This window comes from Micropterus dolomieu, linkage group LG08, assembly GCF_021292245.1.
Source record: "Micropterus dolomieu isolate WLL.071019.BEF.003 ecotype Adirondacks linkage group LG08, ASM2129224v1, whole genome shotgun sequence".
Taxonomy (NCBI): domain Eukaryota; kingdom Metazoa; phylum Chordata; class Actinopteri; order Centrarchiformes; family Centrarchidae; genus Micropterus; species Micropterus dolomieu.
In genome coordinates this window covers 24,594,226-24,609,526 of record NC_060157.1, presented here as the reverse complement: position 1 = coordinate 24,609,526, position 15,301 = coordinate 24,594,226, and the positions used below count along the sequence as shown (strand labels likewise).

General features: G+C 39.3%; 1 protein-coding gene across 2 annotated transcripts in view; it reads right to left on the bottom strand.

The window, feature by feature from the left end:
- gss (glutathione synthetase) overlaps positions 1-14,296 on the bottom strand; it is a 25,538-nt gene extending 11,242 nt beyond the window's left edge. The window contains exons 1-9 of one of the 2 annotated variants that reach the window (XM_046056579.1): positions 14,096-14,296; positions 12,905-13,046; positions 10,918-11,063; positions 10,664-10,739; positions 9,471-9,610; positions 8,806-8,922; positions 5,223-5,303; positions 4,833-4,910; positions 4,624-4,693 (exon numbers count right to left, since the gene is read on the bottom strand). In XM_046056579.1, coding sequence (XP_045912535.1) covers positions 4,624-4,693; positions 4,833-4,910; positions 5,223-5,303; positions 8,806-8,922; positions 9,471-9,610; positions 10,664-10,739; positions 10,918-11,063; positions 12,905-13,036 — 840 coding nt within the window. In that variant the 5' untranslated portion in view covers positions 13,037-13,046; positions 14,096-14,296. Of the gene's footprint in view, positions 1-4,623; positions 4,694-4,832; positions 4,911-5,222; positions 5,304-8,805; positions 8,923-9,470; positions 9,611-10,663; positions 10,740-10,917; positions 11,064-12,904; positions 13,047-13,446; positions 13,621-14,095 lie in introns of those variants that run through there. The other variant, XM_046056580.1, reaches the window with a different exon arrangement.
- Between the last annotated feature and the right edge of the window lie 1,005 nt (positions 14,297-15,301).

Genomic DNA, 15,301 nt, shown 5'->3' with positions numbered 1-15,301 from the left:
TCTCTCACCAAGGCTCTTCTCCCCCGATAGCTCAGTTTGGCCGGACGGCCAGCTCTAGGAAGGGTTCTGGTCGTCCCAAACGTCTTCCATTTGAGGATTATGGAGGCCACTGTGCTCTTAGGAACCTTGAGTGCTGCAGAAATTGTTTTGTAACCTTGGCCAGATCTGTGCCTTGCCACAATTCTGTCTCTGAGCTCTTCAGGCAGTTCCTTTGACCTCATGATTCTCATTTGCTCTGACATGCACTGTGAGCTGTAAGGTCTTATATAGACAGGTGTGTGGCTTTCCTAATCAAGTGCAATCAGTATAATCAAACACAGCTGGACTCAAATGAAGGAGTAGAACCATCTCAAGGATGATCAGAAGAAATAGACAGCACCTGAGTTAAATATGAGTGTCACGGCAAAGGGTCTGAATACTTATGACCATGTGATATTTCAGTTTTTCTTTTTTAATAAATTTGCACAAATTTCTACATTTGTTTTTTTCTGTCTTTTTGTGGAGGTCGTTTTGTGTGGTTTGTGGAAGTACAGAAATAGGGTAGGGCTACTATAAAAATTGTCTAAAAACAAAGTGTAGCCCCCACCAAGCAGTTAAAATGGCATAAGGTCCATGACTGCAGTGTAGCTGAGACCATGGCCTGTGGTGACCCCACTCTTGCTGGTGTACAAAAAAATTCCAATTGTTGACGCATCAGCAAGAACAAAGAGTTTGTAGCCCCACCTTGTGGGTTTGTCCTTCATGTATTGTTTCATGCTGATGCGGGCCTTGGTTGCGACCATCCTCATCTATGCAAATGTTTTTATAAGGATGAAAGTTGGCTTGGCAGGCACTATCTCAGTGTAGAGAAGCTTGTTCTTGAAAAGTCTGTTATAGTGATCACTGTTCCTCTTCCGCTCATTGTCTTCATCTTCTTCCGGGTTACTCAAATGCAGGGACCTCAAGATGGCTTCAAAGCGGCTCCATGACATCTTTTCACCAGGGAAGTGAAAGTTGTATGGCCATGCCTTTTCGCCAGTAGTCAGATCTGTGGTGTACCTGAACAACGCCTGTATAAACCATGATGGCCATGAAAATGTAAAACTCCTTTGATGTAAGCACCTACCATACTAACTTCATCCCAGCCTGTACTCGATTAGCAATATTGGAATTCGTATTTTCATAATTGTCCTGACCACAGATGCATTGAAAAACAGCTGGAACAGGGTGAGGGGAGACCATGATGCTGTTGTATCAAAGGTGGGGCCTGGGGTCCTGGCTGGCATGAACCTGAGCGGGTCAGGTTTTTTCCTTTCCTTCAATCAAATGAGGTTGGGGTTGTGCTTGATGGTTGTGGATGAGGTATAGATGGCCTCGCCTGTAGCTGAGGAGCAGAAGCACGTCGGGTGGTGAAGTGTGGTCCAGATAGCTGGGGCAGAGGGTTTGGCTGGTGCAGAGGCAGCAGACGACGAAGGCCCCTCATAATCTTCATCATCACTGTGCAACAAAGGAGGAAGAAAAAAAGATATATTCATAGACTGGCAATGATTTTGTTTTGGTAAACAGGAAATGTAATGGAACAGTAATGACTCACTGTAACTGAAAACACTAACGTTTTGTTGTGGTAGACTTGCTTGTACTGGGGAAGTTAGCAAACAATCCAGTTTGAACCAGTTTGAGTGTGTGTATTCATCCCTTCATTGTATGGAATAGACTAGCTAGCTAAATGGGTAATTTAACAGTAATAATAGCGGAAGAACTCCGTAATTTCATACCAACATGATGAGTAAATGATCACAAAACATATTTTACAAACCTTTCCGATGAAGTCTATAATCAGGGTCACTGCCGTCCGATGTGCCCTCAGCAACAGAGAGATCTTCATCATCCGAAGAAGAGTCAATGGGAATGACCGGAGCTCCTCCGAAATCTTCTTTTGCCTTTTCCAGTCAGCCATTATTTCTCCAAGAAATACAAAAGAACGGCTCAATAATCACTCAAATAAGACAACGGCTCTTACTGTTATTAGAGCTGTGTGTTCTGCTGTCTTCGCTGTGCGTCCTGCGTCTTGAAGGCGAAGGAGCATATCATCATATCACCGCAAACGATTGGTCAATTTGGATGATCGACACCTCTATCAAACCATCAGAACCAATAGAATCGAGGAGCAGTCCCAAAATCCGCGTAAACGACACCACTAGCCAACCAGAAGCCAACAAATAGATTGCGTAGGACTAGCAGTCACAACCCCACTCCTCATTCACAGCCTGTTATCATAGCAAGAAATAGCTGCAGACTGTCCAGAATCATTTCAAAGTGACACAGAGGCATCGGAGTAACCGCAAACACCGTTGATATGGCATTGTACAAAACTTCTGATCACAAAACAGCAGGATACGACACAATTCATAGTGGTACATGTGTAAACGTTTTCTGTTGTTCACTGACTGTTTACTCCGTGTGTTTTGGCCGTACAGTGATGTGAGTTACACTATTGGATTCTGTGGAACCTCCTGAATCATTTGAGTGGTTTGTATTAATAGGGCAACATTAGATTTTAGGAGTGCTGTAACTACTGGCATGGACTTTGTTCAGACTTTTGTTTTACTATAAGGTTAGTCAGTTGCTTTGTGTTTGATGTGTGTTTTGTTGTGGCAAAAATGGATAGCATAACTTTTTTTTTTTGGCCGGTTACGGGAGCGTGCTGCATAGTTAGGTTGTGCTCACTCGGTGGAGTGGAATGAGTGTAAAGCCATTAAGCCCCATTGCCCCTGGTACGAGGGGGGTCTGTTTTGAACAAGCTCATGTACCCATTAAGCACATCACCAACTTTGAGTTCAAATAACATCAATAAAAAATAATGTATTGTCATATAATGCATTGTTGATATCTTAAACAATTGTGTGTGTTATTACGTACCTTGTGTAATTTTAAACCAATCAGAGATATGGGTATGCGAGCGCCAAAGGAAAATCACCAGCGCCAAAATGATCAGAATTCAGAAAAAAAAAAGTGTTTCAAATCCTCTATGAATGTGTTTCAATAGCCATTTATCAAACAACTGTTGAGCAAGCAGAACATAAACTTAAAAACGACATCTTGACTTCCAGCATTCACCTCTCCTCTCTTCCACAACCACTGTATTTTACACATGCAGCTGGCGCTGGATTAATAAACCAACTGCTGTGTTGGTTTGACTGCGCCTAAATGCTCTGCTACAAAGCTAGCGCTAATGGGAGAGATGACTTGCTGTGATTTCTCACAATATAAAAGCCATTTGAGCTTGAAGTGGGTCAGTATTCACAGGTACTGTCACTTTTCCATTTTACTCTTTGATGTACCGGCACCGGACCTCTTCTGTTCTCTCTAGGGCTGCAACTAATGATTATTTTCGTAGTCGACTAACCCTAATTAACCGTAATTTGTCAAATGAAAAAGATTTTTGCTTTATAACTATATCAAATAAAAGCAATTTAAAAGTAAGTACTATAACCACAACTGTACACTAACAATATCATGTCTATTTAGAATAATAAAGCAACAGTCCCCTTTCATTCTACTGTAGTTTATTTTTCTTAAGTGCTTATAGGTTTTAGGCTATAACTTAGTGGAGAATGTTCTGTAGGCTACATCACAAGCCAGATGTGCGCAGTCAAGGGCGCTACAGCAAACTTTAGAAATGCTGAACTTCTTGTTCTGTATTCAAGGTTTTTATTATTGACAAGTTAGTATTCTGCATAAACAAATGAGAGACTAACCATCATGTAGAGCATTTTTCTTGCACAATAATTTAAAGACACTTCCGTGCAAATTTTTGTGGATTGTTTTAATACACAAAAATGAAACTGTTGTTTTGTCCAACTGCAATTAATATTAGGCTACTAATGGAAAGCTATAGTAGCCTGTACTATTATCTGAAATAATAATGAAGAAACAAACACTAATCAAACCTTAACCACAGTGGTGTAGGCTAATATCTGAGAATGGTTTTATTTGTGAAACAGCTGAACTCAACTAATAAACTATCTGTAGGCAGAATATCCAAAAAAGGACCTGTAAATATTATACTAACATTAAACTTTAAATTTAATGTTATAATATTTATAGTATATTATAATAATACACTAATGTATACCTATATAATAGATATATATATATATAATATATACTTTTGACAAACTCAACTGGATTTTCACATTGACAAAATATCTACAAAATTTAATACCTTGTTAAATGGTGATTAAGACTTTTTAATACTTTCAATGGCCTTAATTTTCGCAAAATTGATTAGTTACCTTTTAAGACTTTTTAAGACCCTGTGGAAACCCTGGAATATACCGAAAGTGGGCTCCAGCAAAAAGGTTGCTGCAAAGGCCAATCAAATATGTACAAGCACATATTCCTGGCAGATTACTTTGGAATGTAAATGCAGTTTTTCTATGGCTTACCTTGTGATTGGTGCGACAACAAAGAAAATTGCAACCCTGATAACTTTCTAGAGCAGTAAAATCTTTCCTCATAATATATTTTATGTCTATTCCCAACTAAACTCTTAAAGGTGGGTGTGTCTGCAGAAAACATAATTTTCCCTCCTGACAGCACTAGTTACTAACACTAGTAGACCTAGGAATAAAGTTATAAGACCTGTTCAGAAATGTAGTTCTGAGGCATGTATCCATTCCTGAAGTACACCACTGCAACCTCTTGGCCATCACTAAAAGGAAAAAAAAAAAAACAGAAACGGACACTAAGCACAACTAATCATAATTATATCTTACTGCTACATATAACATATAGTTTTAATGAATGAATAATACATTTTATACAAATATAACCAACAGAAACGGACTCACACAAATAGCCTCTTGTCCTGATCAAGGTACCCCGTTTTACAAACATTGTCAAACCGCTTTCGTATTGTGGGAATGTTTCTGAAACATAACAACAATAGTGTGCTGGTTACAAAAAGCACAATTTTTCACACCATACACAATCCTAGTCAACTACCTGAATGTCCTTTTCAAACTGGATGATGGACTAACTTATCATAATTAAACATCAACATATTCCAGTTGGTCAGGGAAAGACACGCAGTGGTATTAAAGATAACTAAATAAACACTAGAGCATAATTTTAAACTGTAAGACATTTTTCTATCGTCCAACAATATATATCATCATTTCACACAGCCCTAGGGGAATGGCTTACTTCTTCACAAACATCTCCTCGGTATTCGCACATACCTCTTCAGCAGTTCGTTCTCAATGTATCGTTGATCAAAGATGTTCCTTTGGCTCTCTTCCACCAAGAACATGACGACTGCTCTACAATGACAACAACTCCTCATGTAAAAACACTCTCACCGCTAACATTATTGTGGACATTTGGTTACTCTCACTGGTCACTTGTTTTGATCAAATACACTGCTCAAAATAAGGGAACACTTAATCATCACAGTATAACATAATGTCAATTAAACTTCAGTGATATCAATCTGTCCAGTTATAAAGCACAGGCAATTGTGAATTAATGTCACGTGTTTTGGTGCAAATGGAAGTGGTAACAGGTGCACTGGAGTGGCAACAGCAAGACACCCCCCAAAACGGGAATGGTTTTCAGGTGGTGGCAACAGGCATTTGCAATCTCCTTATCCTCCATATGCCATGCCACCGATGTGCAATGACACCCCCTACCTTAAGAGTTAGGGTTACAATTTTAGACTGGTTTAGTGTGTAAGTTTTAGTGACATCTAGTGGTGAGGGTTACGAATTGCACCCCCCCATCCAAGCGAGTAGTTTCGTCTCAGGACAAAAGATGTTGTCTATGAGACAGCAGAAAGTAGCCAGTCAAGAGTCAAGAGATTATGTTTCTTTACATAGATATATTTAGAATTTCTATTTACTTAATTATTTAGTAAGTTATTGTTGTTCATTAAACAACATCAAAAAAAAGAAGTGCTACACGATGTCTCGTACTCCTGTAATACAGTATTTTACTGTACTGTAATCATACATTTTGTTACATCTTGGGAGGGTTGGCTCATCTGGACCAACATACTAAAGTACATGAAACATCTCAAAAACTATCACATCAAGAGCATCAAGTATGACCACTGACAGATAACAGGGAAATGTAAGCCTCACTGTTTCTGCACCACAGTCCATTATAAACCACATAATACATGAAGTTTACAAAGGCATTGTCAGGTGAGGATCAAAGCTCCTCTCACTTTGCTTAATTAGATAAGCAATCTGCAAATCTTACCAAAATGTCTTTTTTTAGTTTTTTGAAATTCAACAGAAACACAGAGTAGTACTGACAGCCATAATTTCAGCTTGTGGTAAAATGGTGCAACGTTTTTAATGGGCATTTAGCATGTGAAAGTACAAATTACACATTTGTGTGCACATTGGAGAAGCAATATCCCCAAAAAACTGTTTGCAAATTCAGAAAGTATTGGTCACTTGATAGGCATAAGGTCATGTTATTGTATCACCATTAGCAGTAAAAAGAAATGCATGTTTTCCATCAGGGCAGTAAAATGTGAAAATTTAGCTGCTGATCTGAACTTCCAGGCTGTTACTGTTTTATTGCCAATAATATTCATCAGTGGTTTGTCTCAGGAAGGTAAGGGCACATTTCTGTCCACATAGCAAAGCCATAACAGAGCATTGTAGAATAATTACATGAAATTACAATTCTACTAGGGCAGTAAAGGTTTAGCTGGATGATCTGAGCTTCCGTGCTGTAAGCTACCGTTTTATTGCCAATTACTGATCAGCTGATTGTCTCCCTAACATAAACGGCAAAACCAAACCGCAGGTGAATAACTAGGCTACATAATATTAATCCAACTAAATATTTTACACCACTGACCAGGGGAAACACGTCACGTCTCTCTGTGATTATGGCCAGCTTCTAGCTAAAGCTATCAAACAACAGCTTTCATTTGCATCGCTAAAGTCTGACTGACTTAAGTACCTGTCCAGCAGAAAACATCCGTCCCACATCAAAGCCTTCCATCTGGGAAAATCCACACCGATTACATCCGTGATTTCTGCTGTCATCTGTCTGTATCTGTCCTGACTCCTCTGGCTTCATGTATGAAGATCCACAGGCTGTCGGCTCTTGTGCTAAATAACACGTTTTCTCCTTCATTTGTCCAAATGTCACTTCTCTTCTTACTTCTAATAAACCAGAAGACTACTCAGAGACTCTGAGTAATACTCTGTGTACTCTGTTTAATATTATTATTATTCCCCCTTCTTCTCCGTACACATTCAATGTAGTGACGGGCGTCTACACTGCCGGAATTATACAAGCAGAAGAAGAACGCCGTGATGACGAAACGCGCTCTGTAGCTCTGTTTGACCGTTGTTGGCTACTGTAGACGACACAATATGGCGAGGTGCATGGCAGAGGGGATGTAGATATAAATGGCTCATTCTCAGGTAATAAAAACTTAATGGTTTATTATGTAAGGTCTTTATACATCACTGAAAACATAGTTATGGATCTTATATTACATTTCTGTTAATACATTTTCAGAAATTACACACTGAACGTTTAAAATTTTTTATTAAAAGCTTTCTTTTCACATGTTCATTTACAGCATTATATGCTGATATTTATATCATAATAGGCTGTATATGAACTTATTAGGAGAAACCCAGTAGTCCCTGATGTGCCCCTCCTCAAAAGTATATATAAAAAGTAAAGTATGCCTTATATCTTATCTTAAAAATGCAACTACACGTCAAGGCGATGCGGACCATAAGAACTGTGATTGGTTGGCTGGGTAGCCTCGCAATGCCTCTGAGCCGTGAGGAAGTGCCCCGTGCTTTGAAGTAACTTTTACTAGCAGCCAATCCAGCGGCTGGATCAATATATCACAACTCGAGCGAAATGACACATTTAGGTTCTTCTTCTCGTTTCGGCCTATAACATTTGAAAAGGCTACACCAGCCGCACATAGACAACTTTGCCCCCATTCACATTAGCAGAGGGCTAAACCGGAATTTAGCCTGCTTGGCCGGCAAAAATCAACACAGTGGATGCTGTAGAGATGCCGCCGACTAGTGTTTGGGGATGTAATTGCAGAATGACGGAGACACTGACGCACAAGTATAAATGCATGGCTACGTGCGTAGCCTACGGCGTAGGTACGCACGTAGACCATGCACAGGAGTATGAATCAAGCTTTTGTCTTTTGTAGCACACACGGGTCTCTCGGGTGAGGAAAGACAGACAAAGAACATCTGGTGTTACTTAGGGTATGTTCAGAATTCAGGCAAAATTTACCCAAATTTAAAATGTGATCAGATGTTTTTTCATAACAGTGTGAACAGCACAAATCATATCAAACCTGACCTTTTCAGTTTTGATTTGGGCCACTTTCATTACATGGTCCTAAGTCAGACACAAGTGGTCAGAATTCATGCGTGTGACATCTGTTATTGTTCTTTGCAAGTCATTTCAGGGCTGTGACCAGGGCCAATGTAAACAGCCAGTCCTGGGGGTACTGAATCTGGGTACAGATTTAAGATAAAATAATCTCCCTTTCAAATTGGAATCAGAAATCAGGATGATTTCATTGGATCAGGCGTTGGTTAACAGGTTTTTGCTTAAAAGCTTAAACTTGCTCTCCTGTGACACTCTCTCAAGACTCTTTGTTAGGTGAACTTATATTTCAGTACTGTAACAGTATCCAGCACTTGATTTTAAAAAAAGCAGACAGAACAGTGAGTGAGTAAAAGTAAGGACATCCAGAAGGCAATAACATGTAGTTTTATAAGGCAGAATTCAATGGATGTACTTAATTCCTACCTCTCTGATCCATAGAGCTCCCAGGATTTGGCAATTGCAATGGCCAGACCAGCTGCAGGGTTGTTGGCTAGGATGTGCTTGCTTTGCTCCTGTAGGCCTGCCACCGTAAGGATGTGCCTGTCGAGCAAGATGAAGAATACTTACAGCAATACTAATTGCAGCAGATGATATATTAGTTCCTGACCGCATTTTATTTTACTCTGTAAGTTTTGTATTCCTTTTGCCGTACTGATCCTGATAAATTCCTCTTAAAAGCTCACCTCGTCTTATTTTCGGGGTCTAGCACTTTAAATGTTAAAGGACACCTATTATTCTCTATTAAAAATGCCTCTCTGAGGCTTTATTATTCTTACATATTTCTGGTGGGACCTTTATTTAGTGGTGTTAATGCTACACAGGAAAAGTAGCTGCTTAAAGAGGCAACCAAACTGTATGAAATGGTTGACAGTGGACAAAATCAGAGTGCCTGGGGTGCCTGTTAAACATGAAAAAAAGCTTATGATCAACAGGTCATGAGCTTTTTTAAATCACCAGCTATAAAAATGGCATAAATTTAGTTTAATTTTAGTTTTAATTGTACTAACCGTAATATTTTCATCATACTTCAGAAACCCTCACTTTGTAATTAACACAGTCTATTGGTGATTTGCTAATAACTGACTTACCGGTGTACATCTGGCATGCGTGATGAGAGACCTCCAAAACTGGCAGCAAAGGTATTGATCTCTATCTGCTTCAGCGATAAAGACCCATCCTCTCTCTGGTCCAGCATGTAGTCGGACCGATTGAGACCCAACACAATAGGCTGGGAAGAAGAAAAGAATCCCCACTTAGACTACTTAGATCAATAAACTGTTATGATCCAAGTACGTCTGATCATTCAGAGCAGACAGCTACGAGTAAGCACAAAACTTGAGCCGTTTTCCTCATGTGTGTAGATTATTAGTAAATAGTTTGTCTAATTAGTAAAATAGACAATTAGTAAATTATTCATATAGTCAATGGACAGAAAATTTTTGGTAACTCACAACTAAAATTTTAACAAGGCTTAAATCTGAGGATTAAAGTGGCCACAGAAAAGAAGTCACATTAAAAAACTCTCACTTGCATTCGTAGGTTTCAAAGTCCTAATAAACTTGTTATATATATATATATATATATATATATACATACACACACACACACACACACACACACACACACACACACACACTTTAATTATAATCATTTGGATGGAAAAAGCTCTACAAGATAATATAAAATGTCAATTCACATAACTCTGATTTAAAGCCCACTGTCCCTCCACTTCATGTTTCTCTTTGACCTGAGCCTATTCTTGCTAGCTGGATAACTACTGAATGATCAGCGTTTCTGAAGATGAAGGATACCTATCTGACAAGGCCTCCTTTCATTTGTTCAAGGTTATGTAGTTTATGCTGACTAATGTCTTCATAACATTTTGTGTGTCCATTTGTCGTAATATTGAGGCATATTGCATTGCTGCATGGCTAAACTGCCATAGCTTTGGTAAAATCACTACTCATCTTAAATTATAATAAATAAATAATACATTTTATTTGCAAGTAACATTATATTTTGGTTGCTATGTATTTAAAAGAACTGTGCCACACATACTGGTTTACTTTATAGCATAAATCATGACTCAAGCTATTAAATGTATTAATTCACCATATCCTCCAACTGAACAGACTACAACTAACAGAGAAATCTTTTAATAGTTCCAGTTAAATGTGATCAAGTGTGGAACATTTGTTGAAAAGACAATATAATGATTATAAACGTACCAGCAAGGGTCAGTAATTTGACAAAGGCCTTTTATTTTCTATTCCCGACATACCTGAGACCTTCCTTCTTTTAGGATTTGTTGGTGGATCCTGAACAACCTTGCAGTGAAATCATCCACTGCAATGGTGCTATAAACAAAGAATGTCACTCTGTTAAAATAGCTGCTCAGATTGCCTCATAGAATGTAACTATAATGTAATCTTTGGGAGAAGTTTTGTCTTTGAATGCTGCTGCTTGAAAGCACACAGTAAAGCCACATTTCCAAACTACTGAGGATGCCATAATTATTGAGGGCTCATATGCTACCTGGCTAGAGCCTCTTGTAGGAAGTCTGGATCCTGGCTGATCTTGTCCACCAGTGTGTTGTAGAGAGTTTGCACTGAAAGAGCCTGGAGGAACACAGCCTTAGGCACAGGTGTGGGGAAGAGTGTGAATGGAGCATAGGTCACCAACTGAAAAACAAGTTGTAAAATGTAAGACAAGAATGCGGACATCAAAAAACTAATTATCAAAAGACACAAGCACTGGACATGGAACGTGAGGAACCAAAAAAAGCATTTGGGTGAAAATTTACTGTAACTGCAAACACAGGCTACAGCAAGATGTTTCCCAAATCCTGTACCTTAAAGCAGAAAAAAGTCCTAGCATGACTCCACAAAGAACAAATCTGTCAGCAATGGGCTAAATAATGCACCGCCACCGCTTCTTACGGCTTCTTCAACACAACTACATTTTCAAGTAGTAAAATTATTAGAGAAACATATTTTGCTGCTCATTTTATAATGTCCGACAGTGCGCGGGACACGCTGTAGAGACTTATTTCATTCCTGTTTGCTCATATGTGAAGCATCATTCATTCATCCATGCAGTTTGCATGGATGAAAAACATCAATGTCATGATGAAATACATTTCAATTAAAGCTGCAAGCAGCATTGGGCGGGCCCTCGCACGTGTAGGTGGTGTGAGGTGGCTCCGTTGCAGATTTTGGAGCTCTGCCGGTGCAGCTATGATTTTGCCTTTCTGACACTACACAAAGGGGATTATCACTTCCTGTACCCCCTTTGTGGCGCTAAAACTATAACTGAATATTGGCAGACGTGTTCGGGTCGTGTGCTACGACTTGGGTTACATTGCTGCTTGGGATGTGTGCTCTCTCTCTCTCAGTTGTGGTTGTCTCTGTGCAGGGGGCGTGGCAACTTTTGTTGCCAGTGGTTTAGACATTAACGGCTGTGTTATTTTGAGGGGACAGCAAATTTACACTTACTAAAGTTAAACAAGCTGTACACTCACTACTTTACATTGTAGCAAAGTGTCATTTCTTCAGTGTTGTTCATGAAAAGATATAATCAAATATTTATAAAAATGTGAAGGGTTCACTCACTTTTGTGAGATACTGTATGTATATGTGCTTTTTTAATTTATTTATTTTTAATAAATTTGCAAAGATTTCAAACTTCTTTCACGTTGTCATTATGGGATATTGTTTGTGGAATTTTGAGGAAAATAATGAATTTCATCCATTTTGTAATAAGGCTGTAACATAACAAAATGTGGAAAAAGTAAAGCTCTGTGAATGCTTTCCAGATACACTGTAAATGTGTCACTTATAACTGGTGTTGTTGATCTGCATACTTGTGAACGCCCCATTTTTTATGCAGCTTGCAAACTATGGTAAAGTTAACGTTACCAGTGTGAATGCTGCGTTTGCATATCCAGAATCACAGTTGTTGACTTATTTTGAGGGCATGTAATTATGTTATCACATTCGCAAACCAGTCGCTCTTTGATTTCTTTTAACACGTCTGCATGTCGGTGAGATGCTTTGTTAAGCTGGATGTGTTGCCTCCCTTGGTTGGTCTGCATAGGTTTGAAACATCTTTTACAGAGGGGCTTTGTGGTGTCCATGAGCTTACCCTCAGTGCTGGCATTGTAAGCGAAATAATTCCATAATTCGCTCTGTGTGTCTGCTTTGTTGACAAGCCATGGAAGAGCACATGTACTTTTAACCATGTCTCTAACTCTGTGATCTGTCTCTCCTGGAGGTGCAATGTAAGGCACACCCATTACTCCTGTAGGGAGGGGGACCAGACGGACCCACTCACCCACTGCTCCGCTCGCAGCGGCTCTTACTAAACACTGTCACTCTTAACATATCGATGCCAATAAAAGGCAGTATTGTATCTTTATTACGGCAGAGTACTGTAGTATTTGTAGATACCGTGCAACACTACATGCTACTTTAATTTTGTGTTATGTTATCATAGTCTGTGCAGATCAACAAAAACTTCTTACCTCTGATGAATTGGGGGTCTCTTGGATCCTCATTAGGACCCCATGCAGAAGCGCTGCATCTTTTGCCACATCCCCCAAGTCTTTTATCAGGGTAGCATTCATCATCACCTCGTCTGGTATCCCCTGGGCCATTTTGATTAACCTGAGATATGAAAAACTGTTAAAGTCTTTGGAAAAATAGTAAAAGCCTTGTCACTGCTAGTCACATAATGAAAAAGGAACAAGACATTTATTTCTCTATGGATGACAATACCTTAGAGTGCATAGCAGGTTCCAATTCAGTTTTTTGTTTTGCAGCTTTATATTGTATGGCTACAGTAGCAGGACTCACTCATATTTTATTTCCATTTATTGTAATCTGTTCAACCTACTGACACACCCAGTAGTGACCACAGACCATGTAGGTCACCTACATCTATAGCCTGCACCACTCCCAGCTAATTTTAGTTTCTGCACCCCTGCTTCCAACTCTTGTGTGTGTGTTTGCTAAATGAGTGAGTGAAATGAGACATGAGGGCTGTTAAGTTAATGTGAGCATGTACCATGGACACAGCTGACTCCACGCTGTGTTCGGCAGGGTGTAAACATCCAGACTGTTTCACTTACAGGCTGCGTGAAACAGTTCTCAGGTCAACTCAGACGATGAGATGAATAATACAAATGTTGACTGGCAAGATAATGTTGATGACGACTGCAAATACAGCGGAATATAAACGTGATCGATGGTACGAAGCTGTGTCACAGGTTAATCTGGGCGCTCTGCCACAGCGGTCTCCCCTTTGCGTTCCTGATTGGCGTCAAACACCTCAGCCTTTTTCACGTATGTATGTACAAACACTTTAAAACCGACCGTGGGACAAATCAGAGAGACAACATGAACATTTGGACGTTTTGTTTTAAACAGCGACACAGTCTCCTCCATGATCACGTCCAAAGTCCTTGCTTTTAACTAATTTGCAGGTGGGAGAGGTGCAGCTAACGATGTAAGTTAGCCTACAAACTACATTCACAAGTATATATCTTCATGGTACATTATGTAGATAAACAAAGTTATCGGAACGTATTTCCTGGTTAGCAGTGCGACACATCTGGGACTATCACCAGTTAATTTAGTCACCACTTCAACCGTCACACCGGTGGCTGCTGGTGACGTTAGTAGCTGCTTAGCTAACTTATTTAACTGCTATTTACCGTCAGGTTAGCAGGTTTCTCCAGTCACTGTTTTGTGTCCTACACGAAGGGATTTTCACAAGCACAATGTGTTGGTCTGCGATAACGAATACCTTTAGAAGTACACTTCTATCCTCCGCTACAACAAAATGTCTTTGAAATATCTGTCTCAGGAAAGACTAGTGTAGCCTACTCGTTGGTCGTTCATGACTTCCTTCTTCTTCTTCTTCTTCTTTTCGGTTTATGCCAGATTGCAACCATGAATTTTGAAGGTGCATACCGCCACCTACTGTATCGGAGTATGTTGCATGAACTATTTTCGTTGGGACTACTTTATATCATTAAAAAAAGGTAGAAAAGAAGAAAAAAAAAACGCCCATAAAAAACCCTTCTACTTCCTATTATATATCCAATTATATTTTTGCAAGCTGTAATATTTCCTTCCACTTTTACCCCCCCCCATCCTTTCTTCATTTTTTTTTTTAATTATGGCCTTATCTTCTCCTTTCCCAAGGGGTATATTTATGACATTGTTCGTCCTGGTTGATTTTTGAGCTATTTTGTCTGCTCTCTCATTCCCTTTTATACCTACGTGGGCAGGTACCCAGCAGAATCTCACATCTATCCGTAGTGTCTGTAATCTAACTAAACTTTGTTGGATTTCTAGCATTAGATCTTCTCTATTAGATTTCATATTTTGAATAGTATAAAGGGCTGCTAGAGAATCAACACAACACACCACTCTGTCTGGTTTTACTTCCTCAACCTGCTGCAGTCCTACAATAATCGCCATCATCTCTGCCGTGTACACTGAAGCCTGATCAGGTAATCTTTTCCCAATGCTTACATTCACTGTTGCTATATATATTCCTATTCCTACCTTGTCCTCTTCATCTTTAGATCCGTCTGTATATATACCTAAGTAATTGTAATATTTGCTCCTTGCCAGATGTCCTTTCTCACTCTCTTCCCATTCGCTCTTTAGTCCCAATATATTTAAGTTTATCTCAGTTTTTGGAAATAACCAAATAGGGATATTACTAATAGGTATAGGGGAGTTAAACCAGGCATTAATTAATCTATATTCCTCTGATTTAGTCTTTGTTACCCAGCCAAAGCCATTACCTTTAAAAGAACCATACTCCAAACATTCCTGAATAACACTCTTTGCATGGTTTTCATTACCACATCCACGTAAGCGGCTCCAGTATGTCAGCATGAGTTTCT